The 23,181-nt window shown below is 39.7% G+C and overlaps 1 protein-coding gene across 3 annotated transcripts in view; it reads left to right on the forward strand.

The window, feature by feature from the left end:
- Positions 1-11,613, forward strand: part of SLC9A9 (solute carrier family 9 member A9) — a 171,868-nt gene extending 160,255 nt beyond the window's left edge. For all 3 annotated transcript variants that reach the window (XM_085069497.1, XM_085069499.1, XM_085069498.1), the window contains 2 exons: positions 7,882-7,987; positions 8,492-11,613. In XM_085069497.1, the coding sequence (XP_084925623.1) occupies positions 7,882-7,987; positions 8,492-8,713 (328 nt within the window). In that variant the 3' untranslated portion in view covers positions 8,714-11,613. The remainder of the gene's footprint in view (positions 1-7,881; positions 7,988-8,491) is intronic.
- The last annotated feature ends 11,568 nt before the right edge of the window (positions 11,614-23,181 follow it).

The following is a 23,181-nucleotide window of genomic DNA, read 5'->3' on the forward strand; positions in this document are numbered from 1 at the left end:
TTGCAATCTCTTTTTAACGTTACTCTCATTACCCTCTACTTCCAGCACCACTCTGATCCCAAGAGTCTCCTGCTACAGGGTAGAGACACTACAACCATTGCTATCCTCAGGAGCTGTCTTGGTGCAAATTCATTGTACCTGATATAATTTATTGATGAAGGGTTTCTGAAAGCTTTCACTTTATTTGAATCAGACCTTCCCTCTCCTCCTCTGTGATATTGAAGTAATTCACTTGATCAAAACCAATTTGTACTTCTACTTCACTGCATTTAATTTTTAAGGTTTATTCTCCCTGCATCCTGCAAATGATTAGATTTGTGGTGCCACTGGTATTAAACTATCATTAGCAAGGGGTGTAACCACTGCCAGCACTCATTCTTCACACATCTGTTTTCTGGAATACTTCTCTGCCAGATGGTGATGCCAAGGACAATTTCATGAAACAATCTTCCACACAGAGTGCAGAAACCCCTGCTAACTTGCCTGTGCTTCCAAATTAGTTCCCTCTGCCAGCAGCAGGTTTCAAGTGTTTTATACAAAAGCTGCACTTCATGTGAAGAGCTTCAAAGTGATCTCACCTGAGGCAGCTGGCACCAGAGACTTTTCTAAGGCTGTAAGGGTCTATGCACAGCCAGCTCACAACAGTGTTCATCCTTGTAATGCAATAATTTAGCTTACTCATACCAGTGGTATCTCCAGTTCTGGAATCATGTTAAATGGACCATGTGCCAGAGTTCCTTTTCTGCAGGAAAACAAACCCTATTGCCAAGCCATGGGTAGAGCAGTTTTGCAATGTCCTGAGAAATTTCTATGCCTTAAAACATGCCAGGAAATCTTTTTAAGTCTTCCGAGGTCAAATTTCTTTTTATGACTACATGTTCACTGAGGTTTTCACAAGCTTAACAATTTTGAAGTTTTTGCTCGGCTTGGTGCCATATTTATTACACAGAAATTTATATGTTTTTTTTGTTCTTGTAGATGTATTTAATTGAACATTTTCTAATTATAAAAATGGATGCCTTTCATACACTCCTAGTCTCTTGGTATGGAGCACATTCTGTTTGGTTTCTCGTATTTTGCCTTAGGAATTCTATTGTCTCCTGTCCTGAAGCGAGATTCATTTCACCAAGTTTTAGATACTTAATTATTAGTCATCTAAGTATAACTTAGTTGTCTAGACCCTTGTATAGTCAATAAAGGGAAAGAAATTCACCCTAATCTCAATTGATTCCAATTAGTCTTATCCTGCAGTGCTGGAGTTAACCATCTTGGATTTGGCCATTTCTCTTTACTGATGAAAAGTCTGGCAGGTTAGATGTCTACCAGATAAGCTGCTATAAGGTGTCTGAAGATAGGAGAAAACAATGATGTCACCTGAAAATCACACACACTCTTCAGAAAAGTCACATGCCTGTCATCAACACTGATGTGATTAGTGCAACTGTCTTATCTCTTGATTGTGTGTGTAGCTGACTCTTGTGCATCTCTGGTGGTGCTGCTTAGTTGGTTGCAAGGGTTTTGGTGGTTTTCATTTGTTTGGGGTTTTAATTTTGGTGGTGGTGGTTGTTTTGTTTGGGGAGGGTTGGGAGGCTATTTTGAGGGGCAGTTTCTGGTTTTTTGTTAGAGGAAGGGTAATTTCCTTATTATTACACAACTGATGGCTGAGGAGGTTTTTCTTCTACTCTTTATTTGCCTCACATAGCCTGTGTCTTCCAAACCTATTTCTAATGTTAATTTGTCTCTTCATCTATTCCTTTTGAATCTTATATGAGTATTCTTCCATCCTCTGAATGCCCTATCCTTCTATTTTCAAGAGTAGCTGCATTACCACTCAATTATATAAGCAGGTTTCCATTTAGATCTCTGATTTTTACTTACATGGAGGCGTTATATTCAGGATATAATAGACTTCAAATAACTTGAGTGAGATGTCTCAATTTTCCTCTCTGCTTCAGTGAGCTCTCAACTAAGACTATGGTCTGCGAATACTCCAGACATTTTACTCAGCACATATAAGAGAACAAGCCACTTCTCAGTCTGCAGCTACTTATAAATAAAAAGATGTGACTAAGATCAGTTCCACTAACTTCCTCCGTTTTGCCCACATCTCTACAATGCTTCCAGTTTCAAGGCTGAAAGGAGCAAACGTTTAGCCATATTCTGCAAAAAAAGCCAGAGTTATTTTTTAGGGTCTGACATTATATCTGGGTCTGGAATTTGAGACTTTCCTGTAAAGACACATTGAACCATATCTTATTAATACTGATTTTCATTACTCTCCCTTCTTTCAGTCACGAGGAAGACAAAGACAGAAAGAATGAATCTTAAAAAAAAAAAAAAAAAAAGAGAGCCCTCATGATTTCACTTTGCAGAGCTACAGTACTATTCCTTTTATCCTCAATTGTATAAGTATCCTCAATTTGAAGTTACAACACTAGAACACTAGCAGGAGTTTTAAAATTTTTTTTAAACCTCTCCATGAAAACATTTTAAAAAGTCAAAAAGAACTAAAGCAGAATTTGCTAGTAACAGCTATAAGTTAAAATTAAAATGTAATTTATACCAGATTTAGTGATTCCTTCTCCACTTTCTCCACAGTGCAGATTATCTTTACATGTTAAATCACTGTAGATCTCATGGGCTTTTCAAACACATATCTGTTATTCTAACAAATCTAATATAACCATTGCCCAATTTTTCAACCACTCTATCCTGATAACTCCCCATCCTCTAAAAATTCCATGGTACATGAGCAAACAGCATCCTCTCTTGCAAGAGCCAGGAGAGCTCCCTCTAAAACACCTCTCCTTCCCTCTTTGGGTCATTTTAATCTGCAGTACATGCACTGAGGAGCTGGCGATGTCTCTGTGCCTCCCCAGCTCAGTCATGCACACAAGCTGTGCTCTATAGCACCCAAATAATCTCAGTCAGCTGTTAGCAGGAGTCAGCCACGTGCACAACTCAGCCACAACAAAGTTTCATGGTTTGCCTGCTCCCACTCAAACACCACCAAAATGGAAATGTTTGCTCTTTAGGCTAACACATACCTTACACCAAATCATCTTTTAAAAGAATAACACACACAAACTAAACTCTAACAAAGAACAAAATATCAATTCTCCTTTTTACAGAAAACAGATTGAAAAAATAGAAGTGACATCTTTACTTCCATACCTTTCTTATGTATACTTCTTCATGAACACAACAAAGTCATATTAAAAACTCCTAAGTAATGTACAAATTGAGACTCAAAAATATTCACAAAAAGGACGCTAAAAGAAAAGGCTGCAAATCTCAAGAAGTCTTAAAAACCTTGCACAAAGGATAGGTATTGGGAGTGGTGACATTAAGTTCTAGAGACTCATGCCTGCAGCAGAAATATAGCACCTAGCTGTAGAATATCAACATATGTAGCAAATGTGAATTCAAAACAGATCTAAGAGAAACATCCTCTGGAAAAATTGCTATATATAATTTTGAGCACCACAAGAATTCCTGTGCTTTGGGACTTTTCAATAGTAGATAAAGTGTAAGGATATTTGCCTTTGAGGAGGATGGGATTGCCTTCAGTTACAGAGCCCCCATTATGCAATGAGGCAGAAGTCAAACCAACTTTGGAGCCAAATTCAGGGCTTTGCAGAGCTGCCACATGTATTTCCAACTGGGACTGCATCTGCAGCTTTGTTGAGGGGGTGGATGGGGTGCTTGGGTTTGGATTTTTTTGTTGTTGTGGTTGGTTTCTGGCGACAGGTTCCCCTGTCTCCTTCAGGCAGGTTATTTCTCTCTTACTGTGGGTATTTTTTCATAGCAGACACACAGCTGGGCTAGGATTCTACTCCTACAATAAAAGGAAAGTGAGCCCCTTAAGTCCAAGTCAAAACAGCCACAACATTTTTCCCAGAATATCTTTCCCTATTTGAACATGCTAATGCTATTTCATCAAATAGTGATTTTTGCTAACATAGTCAAAATGTGACAGAACGTCAATTTAACATAGTGGGGTCACAAATTTTTAGGTTCTGATTTTTCTTCCTAATATAATGTCAAAACATTTTTTTGTATCTCATATTTTTCTGTATTTCTCAGATTTTAGGAAAATGTAAACATCTTGCAATATGGCTAATGTTTCTCCTCAAATTTAACTGAGATTTCTCACTTGAAAATGCTATTTCAGGTTACCTGTATCTTTGTGAAGCAGGAGCTATATGGAAGGAAGATATCCATAATAGATATTTGTTTCAGACAATGTTAAAAAAAAAAAAAAGTCACAATTCCATGGTTTGATTCCTGATAAATCCACATGAGATTATTTTTAAATGCATTGCACTTAGAGCAAAGATCTCATATTCCACCCTGGAGACACCTTTTACCATTTCTTTGAAACTCCAGCCCAAACTCACATTGGAAACTTGGGCTTTTTTTGAAAGTGTTTGAATAACCAAATCATAGCTTCAAAAGCTAAATTCTGAAGGTCCTGTTGCTATTGAGCACACTGTACCCTCCTGCAGTCCCTCTGTGAATTGTTCAGCCATAGCAAACACCCTGCCTGTGGTGTAACTTTGGACTACAGGGTTCAGACACTTGCCAAGTATCCTGTCTGCAGTGGCCTGGCCTTCTCTGCTTCTTGCTGGGTAGCACAGCAGAGGACAGCTGATCAGTCAAACTCAGCTGAGACAGAAGCTGAATCAGGAATGGGGAAACAGATGTAGGTATTGAGCCTCAGTGTCAGTGAGCCAGAAAGGGAGAGGAACTGTGCCTGGCAAGACTGAAACTGCCTGAGCCAAAGGGATGGTCAAACAGCAATGAAGCAAACCAAAGTAAACATTTCTGGGCATGTGAACTGAGAGTGGAAGCCTGGAGGTCAATGAAAAATGGGTATTTGATTACAAAAGTGAGGCATGGTAATGTGCCAGCACTGTATATGGATTAAAATTCAATACACATGCCTATACTGGCATCCTTAATCCAGTTTCTCAACTTGGAAGCTGCCACCTTTACAATGTTAATAACCTTCTTTAGCACAGGCTGTTGTATGGCAGAGATGTGCAGGTGGGCTGCTCTGCCCATGGAGGGCTGAAGGGCAGAGCAGTGCTTCCCTGCTCTCTTCTCCCTGTCCCTGAGTTGGGCAGGCATGAATTTGGCCCGACTATAATTTCCAAGTGATGCCAAGTAGTTTGCACTTAGCTTCTTCCAATTTTTAAAGCAGCCTCAGTGCAAATCTACCTTTTTCTATTACACTATTTAAATTACATCTCCCTGGAGATGCAACCAGAGCAGCTGGAGTGTGATAAGACTTCTTGCCAGCCTTAAAATGCTGTAGGACCACGTCTGATATTCTTTTGAAATGCCAGCACTGCACATGGATTTTTCTTCCTCTTTTATGCTGCCCTAAACATTGTGATTATGTCTGTAATACTATAAAGCAACTGTGTCAACAATAAAGAGGAAACATTTATGGCATAGGTTATTAAAACAATGAAAAATAGGCCAGTGCAATTTAAGTTCCTTGAGTGGGCTGAATAATAACTAGTTAAATAAGGAACAAAGATAAATAATTTATTACAGAATCATCACAACAAGCACAAGAAAATTGCATTCACTTTAAACTGCATCTCAAGAGGCTTCGGAGCAGAAGCACAGACAATACACAATGAATGTGCCAGAGCAAATGCAAAAGGAAGGGGATTTAGACAACCTGTTGCAAACTGAAGTAATAACTCATCTTCAGAATATCCACATATATAAACACCGACCAGTTAAACACACCAGACAAAAGTTTATGCTAAAAGTAGCAGTGGCTTAAAGGACTGAAGATAACTGTGGTGGCTGGGTAGATTGTCTGCTGCAGCACACAGCCCCTACTACTCTGTGTGGTGCAAGCATGGGCAAAAACAGGACTCATTTTTAGAGACCGAGATAAAAGCTCATTATGAGGTTATAAGGCTGCTTACAAGTAAGGCCCAGCTCAGACATCACCAAATTAAGAAAGGTAGAGTAAAATATTCATCTTTGATTACTTATTCTGGAAGAGAATGAAAGAACAGAGCAGACAGAGCTCAGTATAATCAAATGCAACTTCCATTACAAGCCTGTATTTTTCATGCTCAGTCTGACAACCCAGTTCAAACAATTCTAGTTGTTTGTAATAACAAAGCAAATATTTCCAAAGATTAAAAACCTAGAATTAGACTTGTACTTCCATTTTTGGCCTTTTAATTAGGTTTTTCTGAAGTGCTGAAAACAGAGCAACTCTAATTAATGGCTTTCATACTTTGCTTTTTAATAATAGCTCTTAACAGCCTGGCAGTTTGGAGGTTTCTGATAAAATTGAGAATGGATCAGAAAAGATTGTTTGGCTTGATTTTACTCTAATAGAAATAAGACAAATCTAAATATTCCCTACACAGTTTGATCTCATGAGATTCTCACCTTGACCATGATTCTGATAAGAATTTATATTAAGATCTCTGCATCTTTTCTGAAGTAGACTCAATTTTTCACACTATCTCAGTATATATGACCTTGGATGAAGAAATGACCCACTCTTCTGACAAGGGGCAGCTTAACTTTTAAAAAAATATACAAAAGTACACACACAAACACCACTATAGAACAATATTTATGTCTGTAGTGTATAGGACAGAGCATGTTATTTAGCCTTTCCATTTTTAACTGAGATCCTAAAAGCCTATTTTACATTTCTTCAGGATAAAGAATTTGTACTTCGTGTATAAAGCAGTGATACAATAAACAGCCAACAATGAAAGAAAAGGAGGCATTGGTGTGAATAGGCACAAGACCCAGTGCTCCTTCCTCAGTATTTCTACAGTATTGCTGCAGAACTTGAATCACTACTCAGCATTACATTTGTTCCTGTCTTCTTTAAGGAGGCAGGGAGAAAGATTGGGGAAGATGGCACAAGAAAGAAAGGAAGAGAAATGAGCAGGGGAGAGAAAGTGGGATGACAAATCAATAAAGTAAATTTTTCCTAGCAGCAAAAATAGCTGACAGATGTGCTTCCCCAAGAACACTGAAAATTACTTTGCGAGTAAAAGTAGCAGAGAAGATAAGTCAAGTTAAAGGACTCATGGGAGAGCTGTTATTGACAGATACACTGATGATGTAATTGCTCAAGATGAGCAGGTTTTTCTTTTATCTCAATAAAGCACTTCTGGATGAAAAGATTGGAAAGACAGGTAAGAGACAATAGCATAAAGCCTGTTCCTAACTTACATAATTTTATATAAAGAAGCACTGATATATGAAGTGTAAAAGAAATGCATTGAACGCTGAAAATAAAGTATTACAGAACAACTTATGTACACTCCCAGCAATAAAGGAACTTAATATTTGATGAAATACACTTTGTCTGTTGAAGATGATTTTCCAAAAGACTGAATATATGTGTTTAAGAAAACATTCACTACTGTTCTTCTATAAATTAGTTGATAGAATGGCGTCTTAAGTTGTCCTGTTTACTCTTCTACATCTTGCTCCAACTGTGATTTCTTAAGCAACTCGAACAGGAGACAATCTAGTACACACTTCCTGTGTTTCACCTCCTACTGCAATATGTATCCCATGACATTGCCTTCAGCCATTCTTGGTACCCTTTCAAGACAGGTTTTGAGCATCAAATGGTTTGGGTGGTGTTTTGGAAGAGTTTTTGCTTTTTTTTTTCCCCTGTTGCTGAAAAACATTAGACAAGACTGATCACAGCTGAATGTATGCAGTAATGGGCAGGGTAAAGAGACAGTATCTTCTATGTTTCCATTCAGTTAGATTATTTTCCTGTGCTTTAAAATGAAATTTCTTGCTGCAGTAGAGCAGCATGTTGGTACCAGTATTTCCACGGGAAATTTTCTTTAACAAACCTCACAGATACCTAAAGCCTATCTTAACCCACGCTGGGCCACCTCTCACATCGACGTTACCTGAATGGTGCAACCCTCTTGCCAGGCTTCTGACCAGCCCCAGTGCGTATGGGGTAAGTACCCAGCTCAGCTAATTGTGCTCAAGGTATTATCCAAAACCTGCCACTTTAGATTAAACACTTCAGTGTAGTCCCTTGTCTAAAACTTTTTACTTTTGATTCTAAAAATTATACAATTGCTTCAGCTGTGAAGAAGACAAGGTGCATTTTCATGAATGGCCACTAAATACTGTGAGCTTCATATACGAGTGACATATTCTAAAAAATTCATCCAGAATTACTGAAAGTATTGGCTACCTATCAGCAATATTTAAGCACTGAAATTATCTAACACATCTGAAGGGTAGGTTATGTTTCTCAACACTGCTTGAGAGCAGACCATGGTAAGCAACCACTGGCTTTAATCAACAAGACAGTAAATGAACACCTGAGAAAATAAGCAAGTAATGAAATAAAACGAAAGTGAAATTGCCTCAGAGTTGTTGTTCATTTAAACTTTAACAAAAATCCCCCTTGAGAGTCTCTCTTCCACAGCTCTTTTTCTGTTTTTGAATGCAGGATCAACTGAAGGATGGCGACACGGATTATATCATCAATAATGATGAATTGACTGAAAACTATGAATCGTCTGCTCACATAGCAGTGCCAGCACAGGACAGCACAGGATCTGTCCAGACTACAGGCAAGGAAGATATCCAGGAAGGAGACCTAGGATTAGGAGGGTACAAACTCCAGCTTCAACACACTGCAGGTCAACCTCAGAAGAATTCATTGGCATGAGCAGTGTAATGTTAATCACAAGAAACAAGACTAAAGCAATGAAACAAAAGACCCTGTTGTGTGAACAAGAGGTCAGAGAAAAATGTACTAAGCACAAAAATCAAAAACAGATTTCACCAACTAAATGCCTGCTCCACCCAGGAAAGGAGTTTGCTATTACATCCATATATCTACAACCATATGAAGGTTTTCTGACTGTGGCAGTTTTTAATAAAAAGACATAGGGCAGTATCAGCCCACTGTAAATCCATTACAGTCATGTGTTGTTTCAAGTACTTGACTGTCCCATGCCCCTCACATGTACACAGGCCTTTGAATGTTGCTTAAAGTCTTCAGTAAGTTGGAATGGAGGAAGATATCTTCCTAACATTCATGCTCACATGATGACAGCTCTTTTCTATAGCTGGTCCTGACAAGACACACAGGTAACTACTCAGTAGCTATTACATTTATAAGGAAGAAGCAGAAGATTCCTTGTCCAAGGAGTACATGATCTGAAAATGCCAAAAACGTGCATTGCAGCACCTCAGTCTTGATAGATAAAGCTCCTTCATGCTAACAGGATAGACTTTTCCTGACACCCAGCCCAATACTTGCTTTCTAAATGCACCTTATAGCCTAGTTCACAGAAGGTTTCACTAGGCTGCCACAAACTGATCACTGATAGTAGGAGACATCAAAGTGTATGAAATCAGCAACAAACACCCTCCATGGCAGCACTGAATGGGCACAGCCACTGTTTTAAAACAGCAGTTATTCCACAAGGCATTTGTCATTACAGCTTGGCAACATGTAAAGCTTGAATGGGGGTAAAGGTTTTCTTGTTTTGAAAGATCATTCCACACATATGCTTTGATTTAAGATCTCAACTGTTTCCTTTTTTCACTGTTTAAGAAGACTTGTTTCTAATCAAATATTTCTCCAAAACAGTTATATCTTAAGACTGCCTTCTCCAAGGATAAATTTGTCTGTCTCTCTACTTATGCTGGGCACTCAATGTCACAGTAGAAATGAGGACTGTGGTGGTTAGATATGAAAAAAAACAAGAGAGATATCAAAGTGTTAATTGTTCTGAATAAACACAATGTAACTGTAATATGGATAACCAACTGCTCAGCCATACATACAGCTGGCTGCCTTGTACTATCAAGCATTAGTACAGATCAGCTGTGGCACATATCAGCTAAGCAGCGCAAAACCAGGGATGGAGCCAGGCTTCTGTTGTTAGAGTATGTGCCTTTTCTCACTGCAGAAGTTTCAACTAACTATGCATGATAATGTTCCTACTAAAAGTCAAAACATCAGGAGTTTTTAAGCAAGATCATTCTTAGTATACAAAGACAATGGGCAAGAAGAAATTTGTGATCTAGAAGAATAAAAATCAAACCATTTCTGTTAAGAGTCCTAAAGATGAATAGGTCTTCATTTCACCCCCAATAAAACCTAAAATACAAATATAATCAAGTTTTACTCATTCTTTTCCAGCATAATTAATTTCTCATTATATGTGACTCTAGAACAGCCATTTTAAGAATAAATTTGAACACAATGGAGTTGTATGTGCTGGTACAAAAGACCAGAACTGGCATTCTGTTTTCTCCTAAGCCCTAATCAAGGAACTTCAAAGGACATAAATCCCCATGTGATTTAAAACAAATAATATTCAGGCATGATAAGTTCTTAGAAGAACTAATGAATTTCTAACTCCATGCTTTGCTTTGTCTAGCTGCATGGGCTGGGAAAAGACATGCAGCAGGTTGCAAGAAGGGATGGAGAATGGATAAGGAGGGAATGTTTTGTGGCCAAGTTCCGTGCACTGCAGAGCATGAAGTGGGAGACAGCAGAGAGAGGAAGGAGAACGAGGCAGAGGGACACTGGAGTGAGGTGAACATGTGGCAACACAGCAAGAAGCTATTGGGATAGGTGCTAACAAAGTCCTGCTTTGAGTAACCACTTTCTGGTTTCAATCTTTGGAAGCATTGAGGGGATGTCACCAGGCTTCCTAAGCTTCTTGGGAAGCATGAATTCCAGTCCTTAGATTATACTGGAAATCAATACAGTGCTGTAGTATTATGAAGATGCAAAGCTGTTTTCACAACTGCTACATGAACTGGAAATGACAAGCTCTTCAACAGTTTTGCTCTTAGATTCTACTCTGAAATTCATCCTGCAGCATACTGTGCAGGGGGTTACTGATTTATTTATTGTGCCTATGTCCAGGTTTCTCACATTTGTACAATGTGATAAATGGAGAGCTCTGGGGTCTGAAATTCTCTGTTCATAAAAAAAGTCTGCAGGAAATACTTTTCACACTGTTCTACCCCAATGCCTTAAAGGGCTACTTTGCTTGGCAAAGTCATCCCTCATGACAGACAAGTCATACTTCACATCTTCACGGGACAGATTTTTATGCTAAGACTACCAAAGAGGCTGAATCAGTGGTCACAGCAAGAAGGCTATTTATCATCTAGGACCATGCTCAGCAACCAAAGTATCATTGGCTTTAAGGAAAATTACTAATATGAGCTGCAAGCAAACCTGAAACTTCTCCTAAATAGCAATAAAAGTCTCAGCTGTCCATTACACTCACCATTTCCCCATTAAAGATACTCTTTTCATGACACACAGATCAAGAGAGTTAAAACAACATTAGAACAATTGACATATTTGTATTCAAGGAGAAATTACTGACAACTAGTAATTCTGCATAACTGTTTAAACAGAGTAATGGATGTTAAGAGAGGCCTTTAATGTTAATTTACAGTTCATACACTGGAGATTTGAACTACTCAATATCACACAGTGTTTGACTGAATGTGCAAGTCACTCATGATAAATGTGAAGCTATTTCTTCTATCTGACTTAATCTAATAAAACACTGCTTGGAAAATGAAATGTAATAGATATTGTCAAAATGTAGTGACTACATATTCAGAATGAAGGCCAAAATGTGAGGAAACACAGAAATCTGTAATATTGCTAAACCTTTCAGGTTTCAAATGCAATAACTGACATTTTATACTGAACTATGAGAGCATTTTACTAAGGTGGAAAGCAGGCGGATGAATCCTGGATACACAGCAGAGCCAATCCAAAGAGACACTGGTCTAAAAAATATTAGATCACTATGAAACTTTCAGAGAGAAACGCAGTATTTGGTAACCTCACTGAAAACAGGGGCCATTGGAAGTAAATACTGATGTTGCTGTGTTAAAAGCTTTGACTTCTCCACAGTAACAACATCAGGACTACCACCAAACTGATGAACTCTGTGTATAACTTAAGCCACTTAACTAATTGCCTTGAGAGCCCTGAGAGCAGTTCACACCCTTTCCACATAGCAACTTATTCAAGTGCCTGGCTCAGCTGAGGATAGTCTTTTCAATAGGTATCTTTTATTTTTTCCTCTGTATTTTGCTATCAGCTTTCAAGTAATGTGCACCCTGGAACACCCTGAGTGGTGCATACATTTGGGTACAACATAAATGCAGCAATATTCAGAAGTGTATTTTAGATGCACATGAGCATTACATATGTTCTTTTAAAATGCTTTGTTTTCACAGAGTTTGAGAATTCTTAGGATACAAATATTAGCTATCAACTTCAGAGACATCATGAAAGCCACTGTAGAGATTGGAAAATACTACTTCCAACCCAGCATATTCTGTGATTCTACACTTCTAAAGACAAAATTGTTTTTCCCCTTTTTTCCTTCCAGCAAAATGGAAAATAGCCTTTTTTGACATCTCAAAGCACATCCATTCTGAGCATTTTAAATAACTTAATACAAGCAAGCTCATCTCTGGCAATATAATCCCAACAGACATGAGTTCCGCTTAGTGAACTGTAAAGGACTCGTTGAAATTTTATTTCAGAAACAGTCTTTCAGAACTTGAAAATTCTCCAGTTGACCCAAATTTTCTAAGTGAATGTTAGTTTATCCCACAGCCTTGGTCCCAATACCTATCAGTTGTCTGATCATGAAATCCCATCCTTCCTTTAGCTCAGCAATGAGTTTTGTGGTAGATATTATCATTCAGGAGAGTTAGACAAAAGATCTGAACATGTTCCTTGAATACTGGTTCATTGGTGTTTTGGAGGTTTTGTTCTTGTTAACCTATGCATTTTTTACATCATGATCACATAGTAGAGTGCAAGTTTCTGAACAGTACAAAAGAAAACTTTGTCAATATAGTAATTATCTCTCTTTATTCATGCCTTTCAAGTGATTAAAAGATTAAGAACAATGATGGGTATCATCCAGGTGAATATCCCCTTCAACAGTCTTGTGGTGCAAGTGACACTTCCAGTTTTAAAACTGCCTACTGAACATCCTGACATGTGTTTAAAAATGCAGACTAATTCTTCAAAAACCAAAGCTATGTCAGTCAGCTCCATGATGCCACTCTCTGGCCTAGGTTTGTCCTTCCTCTATGAAAAGGGACTTTCCTACAGTGACCCTGAGGTGCCTCAGGTGTCCATCTCCAGCTTTGGCTCTGCTCGTAACAGCTCCTTTGCACCACCAGCATGGGATCACTGCAGCTGCACTGCTAGAAAAGCCACCAGCCAAGACTGTCTCACACTTCCAAGGAACTCCACAGGAAAAACCCACAGCCTTCATGTTTCCCACTTGGAAACTGGAATTCCAGTCCTTCCAGTTTTCCCACTGTAAACAACCACACTGGCTTCCTCCCACAGCAGCCCACCCTGGCCCTGGGCAGTCTTTCCCACACACACCAGAGGAGGCAGTGAGTGCTGCACAAGCTCTGCTGCACAATGTGCAGCAAGAATGATTCTGCTTACAAATAAACCTTTTTCCCCACCAGTGTCAGAGCAGAAGCCACATTTTCCCCAACTAATTCAGTGTTACTGGTCAACATTATTCCCCTACAAAAATGATATCTGAGGTATGGAAGAACAAATATTGTTTCAGGCCTCAGAGGATCCCAAATCTGGGCACATCAAATTAACATCATCCTTCTGAGGACCCAGCAGGGCTTGAAATTCTGGTGCAGGAAGAAGTAGAGAATATCAAGGAGTGTTTTCCAGCTACTGTTCCACATCATTGTTTACCACAAAGCTGTGTGCTTCTGGTGTGCTACAGCAAAAGCAGATGGACATACAGAAGACACAGGTACTTTATGAATAAGGACTTAAGAATAGACAGAGCCCTACACCTAACAATCTAAACACTGAAAGAAATAACCTTATGCCATGATATCAGACATTATGCAAGCCTAGGACAAGTTATATTTAAGTGAATTGAAACAGGAAAATATTCCATAAGCGTAATGAGGTTTCTTATTCCAGAGGTAAAGTAACTTTAGAATGCATGCCTGACTGGAAATGAAAATATAAAAGAGAAAAGGACACTAATAAATGAATGATGAAGGAAGGAAAGGGGGAGCAGCAGTGGAAAGAATCAGTGCCAAAGAGATTCAAATTGAAAAAGATCAGAAAGATATTCATAGCAACTGCAGGCTAAAACCCAAATTAAGCCATGTGAGAAACTAAGGATTATCTTGAAGAACAGCACTAAAAACTTTGCTGAACCATAGATAGCCCTGACACTACTACTATACTGCAAAACATCACGCATTCCGCAGACTTAAAGGCAGGAGCATCTGCCAGCTGAAGATTGACCAAATCTAAAGAAAATTAAGAAAAAGCACTGAAGCTGAAAGGCTAATCCTCCAACAGCACTGTTGGCAAAGCAACAAAAGCAACACAAGTCTGCTATTTGCAGAAGTGTGGAAAAATTATTGAAGATATAAGGTCTTCGCTCCTCCTTATTTCATCTCTCCCTCCCTCACCAGCTATTCATTTTCTTCACACAGTTGTCTCTTACACCTTCTCTGGCTTACCTTTAAGATGAAAACGTTACTCTTCCCATCCCTTGGGCTAACAAAATTATGAAGTCCTATTCTCCCTCTGCATGATATCCACACCCAGCACAATTTTATATAGCTCTTCAAAAAGAAACTAATACGATGCAAGATTGTACAAACTACATAACTTCTACCCCAAGTGGTGATCATGCCCCAAATCACGGGGTCAAACACATTGCCATATCCTTTAGGCACTTCTCTATCACTACAGATGCTAAGAGCAAGAGCTCATGTATTTTTAACTACAGGAGCCAAGAGGAGGTAAAACCCTTAAGAAAAGCTACAGAGCCATTCTCAGTGAGGCTGACATGAGGTTTTCAGTGCCAGGTAGCAACATCATAGGAGCACTCTGTCTGCATGGTGTTTTCTCACTGTGAGGATGAGGCCTTCAAAAGCTTGGGCACACAGGATTGCACCCACTCTGGGGAGGGGCTGGCACACAGGCAAGAGCTGCAAAACACCAATACACACCCTCAATCCAAAGCCTCTCTGTTCACCCTTTGCATATATTCCCACAGCCTGGGGCAGCTCCAGGAGAGAAAGCTCCCTCACCCATAGGAGAGCTTACATTTTACTGCAGCAAACCAAGCAGAGGTTTCCAGATGGCAGAACAGGGAATGTGGTGCTGTTCTCCTGCTCTTTCGTGGTCCAGGCACGTTTTCCTCCTGGTATTCAGAGAGTGCTGCTGCCACTGCTGCTTAGAGAAGTGACTGGAGCACCTTTGCTGATGAAAGCTAATGTGAAGTGGACACTTGAGACAAGTACTCCAGTTTCTGCTGAATGAACCATCAGGCCTATGCAAAAATATGAAAAAATGCTGTTCTATTTCTTAACAGTTTTGTTTACTGCAAGAATCTGTCTACAACCACCAATCCCCTGATATTTGCAGGCCTAAACACCAGTAACATGGATCTGTTAGGATCCCTGAGACTTCCTATATTTGGCTCAGAACAAGCATCCTCCACCTCTGCTTGAGCTCCCCCATATGCCATCATCTGACAGGGTCTCACACTGACCTGGTTCACTGGAAAACTGCAATGGTCTACCCCTAAACTGAAATATTCAGGCACTGGAAGAGAATTTCAGTAAAAAGGGATGCAGATTCCCTGATTCTTAGTGTAGTTCAGGTGCTCTGGGAGGGCAACTGTAAAACACATTTGCCAAATATTAACTTTCACTTTAAAAATCACACACACACCTAAGGAGCACTACTGGTACATGTTTGTAACCAAAGGCAGGTATTCCTTCCAACTGAATTTGACAAGGAATAGAACTCTTATGGCTATTTTGCAGAAATTTCCACCATTTACATACAACTATAAAAGCAATTTGTAATATTCCTGTATGCTCATGCAATACCCACAGTGAGTAGTGACACACTTAGTGTTTACCATTAATATACAATCAAAAACACAGTTGGAATGCATTTGCATGAAGTAGTAAAAACAATAATAATAATAATAAACTTTTAAGCTTGGTTTATCTCCCAACTTAATCAGGTCTGAGGAAATCTGGTTTATTCCACAGACAGTTGAAACCATTTAGGGCCTGGTTAACACGGTTCATTAAAAATAGACAAAGATACATTGGTACCCTTAAAAATAGACAGAGCTCATAATTTACTTAATGTGGCTCCTCTAAAGATTTCTTCATCATTGTATCATGAGTGTTATCTGAACCCCTCAGACTTTCACTAGTTGCTTTTGTTATTAAAAAAAAAAAACACCCAACACTGTATATAATAGAAGACAAAATAGTACAGAAAAAAATTCTGTCTTTAGATTCTTTTTCCAGATTATTTCCAAACCTGTCAATGACTTCTGATTACTTACACAGTTATTTCAGTATCCCTGAATCTGCCTGACTAGCCACTGTGCTAACTGGGTGACTTGAACCAGCAGTCAGTCCATGAAATCACACTTCTCTGCCCTTGAGGACTGGGGCAGGGAAGGTACAGATGCTGTTTACAGAGCACAGCCTGTCATTTGCCACTTCCCCCTTTATTTCTTACAGAAATATGATCAAGGAAAGCTTGGAGCAGCATATAATAACCCCCATCTTCACTACTAAATTCATTTTTTACAAGTCCAAGGCTGTCCAAAGATTGTTGCTTCATGTTAAACTGAGACAATTTTTGAAAGAGTCTAAATATAAGCTCCTGAAATTCATGGGCTTTTTATTAAATAATCTAACTTTTGCAAGTGATGAATACTCCACAACTCACACTGAAACCTTTTACAGCCCTAAAGTCACACTGAAATTAGCCCATAGGAAGTGCCAAAACACACACTGCTCCCAGCAGAGTCTCCAAGACAAAAATACAGCATAAAACACACCTTATTCTGATTGGCACAATAAACTCCGTACTCCAAGAATGAAACTGATTTTCATTGCAGGGTGACTCAGCTTGTGTATAAGGAATAAATTAGTGACTGAAACCAGACTGACCCCCTTCAGGCCATTGGTGCTGGATTTGCTTTGGATTTTTTTTTTATTTCCTTTTCCTTTCTTGAAGGCTACCTGGGGTGAACCAGGCTAAGCGTGAGGAGTGATGACCTCATCTTTTGTTCAGCCTCGCAGCCAAGGTGCTGTGGAACACTCTGCGTGAATTCTCAGTACAGCCATGATTTGTGTGAAAGCCCAGTGTGTTGCAGCTTATTTTCCCTTGGCTGCTCCAGCATATGCCTTCTGTATAATTTGGCCTCATGCTCATAACAGCCTTAGCTGATGGGGATTTTTTCTGAAACTTCTATACAAAAAGGTATCACTTCAGGACACAATAGTGCAAGGCTAGAGATGTGGTTGTTAGCATTAACCAGTGCCTGAAGCTCCTGCATTCTTTGTGGTTTTAACATCCAAGATTTACGCATGTAGAGAGCCCTGGTTGGGACTCAGTTTATTTAGAAGATCTTTCACCATCTGTTCTTCCAAATTCTGAAAACATGAAGAGAATACACTTCACAAGCAGATACAAACACAGATGAGCTCTGCAGTTCATACTGGATTATACTGCATATAGGGAAAATCATTTATAATATCTATAACATTTCTTCTTCAGGCATAAACTGAGGATTGAAGCTCTAATGTTTTCACTTTTTGCCACAGTAAAACAATTCTCTGGTTTACGTGAATTTGCTGTCATGCATCTCCACACTATTAAGCAGAGACCCAAACTCCTTGAAACTAAGACAACTTAAAAGGTTTTCTAATTAAACTGGTCAACTTCACTAATACATCACCTGTCATCACACAGTTCTTACAAAGATTTTTTTCTTATCTAGAAATTAATATCTCTGAATAATTAGCAAGTTAAGTTACAGCTACGACATTATTTAAACAGCAGCAAACCACAGTCCAGTAAAGAAAATCCATTAATATCTAATTAGCTCAAAGTACAGCTTCCAGCCCTTATTCCTGACTTTTCAACCCATTTCCACTTACAAATCATGCATCAGCAAACTCTGCCCCAATTTTCCAGACATTATAGGTACCAGCTGCCTAACTGCTGGAGATAAGGCACTGGAGCTTCCCTAAGCAGATTTCCGTGAAGGAGCCTCCAAAGGATGACTTGCTCCACAAGTTCCCAGGGAAGCAGGAGCCTGCCCACACCTGCATGGACAACAGCCATTCCAGGCAGACAAGAAATACACCCTTCCCTCTCTCCTCCTGCAAGGACGCGTATTTCCACACTTTACTCCCAGGAAAACTGGTTTGACAAGAAGCCACCACCCCGAAGGCTGCAGAAACAAATCCCTCAATTCCCAGCACTTATCCTCAGTGTCTGCTGCCACAGTGTGATGCTGATGCTTCCCTGAAGATGGCAAACTGTCCTCCTTCACAGGCCTGCTCTCCTGCCTGTCATCTTTAGAAGGGGCAGACCTGCCTCAAGACCAGCGAAAAATGCAGTGTGAGTGTGAAGAGGAGGGTCAGCAAGCAACAACCCTTTGAAGGTAGCCATAAACCCTTCTGCCCTCAGGATAAGACATGTCTTTTTTAGTCCCTCTCTATAGACAAAATATTCGTTCTTGTCTCAACAGTGCAGAAAACTGGCAAAGTCACTGCTAGAGTTGACAGGACAAAGTCAGAGAACCCAGGTCTTGGCATTCATTGATGGTTCATTTTCTGTACCTTATTTTATTTCCTCTTGGATAATCATACCTTTGCTGTTCCACTGCAGTTCTGCCCATAGGTTATGGAATTCAGAGTGACTCAGGCACAGGTAAATTGTCTCTTGATCTTGCAGGGCACCTACTGTAGAACTGGTCAAAAATACCATTCAGATGTTTTGTAACAAAAAAGCACCTTTATATCAAAATCAAAGACTGTACAATACTGTGCTGATTTCATTATAGGTCCCATAGAACAGAAGTCTATCATTTATCATTTTGATTGTGACTTTGCTTTGGTTAAAATTTTGCCCATTAATTATTAATTTTATGCATTAAAAATTAATATAGATGGATATTACTTGCCCATATATTATCCCAAATTTCACAAGCAAATCTTAAAATAATTCAATTATGAAATAACACTGGTTAAGGTCCTCATATGAAATTTCAGGCTTTTATTCTAGTATAGAAGGGGAGAAAATATTTCCGATAGAAGAAATGTCTGTCCCCCCCAGGATTAACCATCGTAAAACTCCAACATGTCTCCTTGAACCTTAGCTAGCAGTGTTTTTAGGCTGCTCCCAGGCCTACAGCCCCTCTGGGCATGCAGGACATGCACAGGGCCTCCCAGATAAGAAAGGAGAAGTATCTCTTTGCTCCAGCCAGTGACAGGGCAGTAAAGAAAGTCATTTATCACATGAACTCCAGCATTCTCAAACCAGCTCACTTCCTCTCTTTCCTGGCTCCCCGTCAGCTTCACCCAAATAAGCTCCATCCCACAGCAATCATCTTTTTCCATGACAAGCCCTCAAAACCCCCAGAGGTTTAAATGGGAACATGACGACAAAGCCAGGAAACTCACACTAGTTAAAGGAAGGACAACTGTCTATTAATATGGTCACAAGCAAAAGCATCTGTCAAATTCTTTTTTTAACATAATCTTAATTTCAGGCTTAACTCCAGTTTATGAATAGATAAAAGAGAAATTTCTTGCATAAATTATTCAGTATGAATTAAACACCCAGCTGCACATAGCTGACAGATTTCTATTAAAAAATAAAATGATAAGTCATTCATATAAGCTGTCCATTTGGCAAACATTCATTTTATCCTCTTACAGGGAAAACAGAGATATTTTCAAGTGTCACGTATCTTAATGTCAAAAGGAAGCCTATACAATAGGAATCATATATTTGGAAGAACTTGGCAAGTTCCCCAGGTTTGCAAAGTTGGAGTTTAAGAGGTATTTCAGTTTGGTGTTTTGTTTAAGAAAAGTTCTGAGGGAAAAAAGAATGTATCTAATAAGAAAGTTTATTAAAAAAAGGAAAAAACCTTTTTTTTTTTAGACACAGTACAGGAATCCTTTCCCCAATAAAATCACTCCTGTGAGTATAAAATTAGGACTTCTACTTTTAGAAGAAAATACTTTCATCTTCTTCAAAGTTTCTCTTGGACAAGCCAAAAAAATCTTTTTCAAACCAAACAGCAGAGAAGTGCCTTTTCTTTTCCATAAAACATTTTCTTTTTCATAAAAAAATTTTCATTTAATTCATTGCTGCTCAAAAGAAAGATAAGTCCACAAAAGTAACTCAGAAGCATCAATTTACCTTCTTTTTTCTTGCCTTGCTTTTTCCCCCCTTCCTTTTAAATGATTTAGTGCAATTAGGCCATTTTATTACTCGAAGTGTCATTCAGTTTGAGGGAGGCAACACAGACAATCCTAACTCAGAGGGAAGGAGGCCCCAGGCATGGGGAGCTGCCGGACAAGGAGAAGCAGCACTTGCAGCCCAACACATCAGCAGTGGGAAATCCTCCTGTCTGCCACCAGAGATGAGCCACCCAGCACAGCTAGGCAGCTCTCATGTGCCTCCCACCTGTATTTCCAGTGCTGATGAGACACATGCTGCTGGCAACCTTCACAATAGCACTCTGATACCCAAGTTCTAATCACCCTGTTTCTCAGGTGTAAGCAACGTGGGTATGGTTCACCTTAACAGAAGAGAAGGTTGTGGAGACCCAATGTGATCTTAATTTCAGATCTGCCTGCTGAAATCTTAATCTGTGCATAAGACCAGGTTTATCACTATGTGCAAGAAAACAATCCTGAGAAGTTCGTTCAGCAGGCAGTTTCTTGTGTTAAGTAAGGGGCCTGCCATGCACAGTGGCCATTGCCCTGTAAATGTTTCCCTTTCTGTGGTGTTGCTTTTTCCCATCTTGCATCAGTGACTTGAATTCAAATACCTAAAGTCGGTTTTACAGCAATCTGAAGCATGAAACTGCACATACATCTGGACAGTGCAGCCAATTTCTCTAATGCACTGCCAGTTGGTTTTTCTGAGAATATACCCTTCTGACTAGGAACCTGGCTTGCATTTTCATATTTTACAGGGGGCTTTTTGAAAGAAGGGGACCAGTTTGACTTCAGAAATTTAAAAACTCAGACGGCAAATAAATAATTTCACTGATCTTTGAACTTAAAGACGATAAAATCAAAAATATCCTGTCTACCTTTCACTCTAACACACCAGCTCCCTTTTCATCTGGGGATCAGATGCATAAATGGAGCCTCCTCTTCACCTTATTCTGGGGAATGTAGCTTAGAAACTTTACCAGGACATGCATCCCAGCCACATGTCACTGTGCATGTGTCTGGCCTCCTTTGCCAGTGCTGCCAAGCAACCCAGCCACGGGGAAGGCTGTGCTGCCCTCAGCTGAACTCAGACATGCTGCGGTACAGGGAGGAAAAGCTCTGAGAGAGCCTTTGGAATCATCTTTTCTGCTGAACCAGAAGTTGAACTCCAGGTCAGTACTCCAAGGAGTAGGAAGACAAGGGACTTAGGCACTGCTGTTACACAACTGAGATGTTAGTAGGAGCAGTTAAAGGAGAACATTTCTGAGAGAGAGTTTATTCGCTGATGTCTTCTTGCTGGCTGAACCATGATTACAGAGAACATGCCATCCAGTGTATTTCTGTTTCCTGGCCTTCAGAGGGGGAAGTGGTGGTTTTGTGGGGCTTTTTTAATTCCCTCCTAGTCCCCATCCCACTCAAAATATTAATGAGGAAATTGACAACTTGAATTCACCTAGTCTTACTTCAACAAAGCAACAAATTGTGTTTGCTGGAAGGAATTATGTGTAAATCAGCAATCATTAGATAACTGAGGGGTCTCATTTACTCCAACAAAAATCTGTTGCTTTGCCCCTGTTGTATGACAAGCTGCAGATGGGCTGGGGAATGTGTGTTCAGATGGATAGAATGATGGTGGGTTTACACGCAGAGCAGAAGAGAGCTGAGGTTGAACACTGCAAATAAAAGCTGACCCATCTGGTGGAAGCAGATTGCATCAGAGGCTGCTTCTTACTTCTCCTGCAAGAACTCCACACACAAGATGACAGTCACACTTTGAGAGGAATAAGCTTTGTGCTACTGGTTCTGGGAATGGACAGACCCTACCCAGAAACCAAGGCCTAAAGAGTCTCTACCTCAAGTTTGAAAAGGTTGGGAATTACAGTTTGAGTCTCCTATTCCAACCATGGGTTTGACTATTTCCCTCATCACTATAACCTTGTTTCTGCCACAAGCCCATGGACACAGTCACCAGTGCAAGTCTCCTAATCTCCTCTAGGAGAAAAAGGCCAAAGGGGGAATATAAAATATATTTTATATATACTAAATTAAAAATAAGTTATTTCCCAGCTAGCTTTTCAGACTGTTTCTTAGATCGGAAGCCATAGATGCCCACGCATGCCCATAGCTTGGAAAGCACTGCATCACTCATGCCAGGGAGCATGGCAATGACCCAAATCTCTGTCACACACACCAGCACTCAGCACAAGGCACAAAGTGATAACCTTGGTCTCACTGCACGTGCTGGTCACAGACCATCATGCCATCACCAGCTACTGCCATCACCAGGGGATCAGTGTTTCAGCTTTTCCACTTTTAAAAGAGCCAGTTGCTGGCATGGTCTGTCTCTTCCTCAGAAGGTGCCAATGGCACATAGGCTCCATTGAAAGACAATATTTCATGATATAAAGCCTACATTTTTCTTCCCTTAATTTCAATCTGTTGCTCTCAGCATGTTGCTCATCATTATGGAAATGAAGCCTCCTTCTTGGCATTTACACCCTTCAAAAACGTGAAGATTTTAATGTTCTCACAGAAAATGAGTTTACTTTTTCTGCATTCTTAAATGGCCCAAGCCCAGTTCACTTCAGGCAGGAAAGAGATCAGAGCATAAGCCAAGGAAAGCCTTTCTCTTCACTTCCACTTTTTAAAGCAAAAATTTAGGCAGAGAAGTAGTACTTTCAGCCCTTACACCTTTACAGGCTTGGATAAAGCATAAATTTAATTTAGAACCTAATTTTTCTTGCTGAAGAAGCTGACTCTCCACATGAATACATCTTTTACATTTTTTCAGAAAAATGGACAGGCACCTTCTCTGTCAGAAGTTACCAAGAGCTCATGATT

The sequence above is a fragment of the Lichenostomus cassidix genome, chromosome 9 (genome assembly GCF_008360975.1).
Source record: "Lichenostomus cassidix isolate B80296 chromosome 9, HeHo_3.0, whole genome shotgun sequence".
NCBI classification, from domain to species: Eukaryota; Metazoa; Chordata; class Aves; order Passeriformes; family Meliphagidae; genus Lichenostomus; species Lichenostomus cassidix.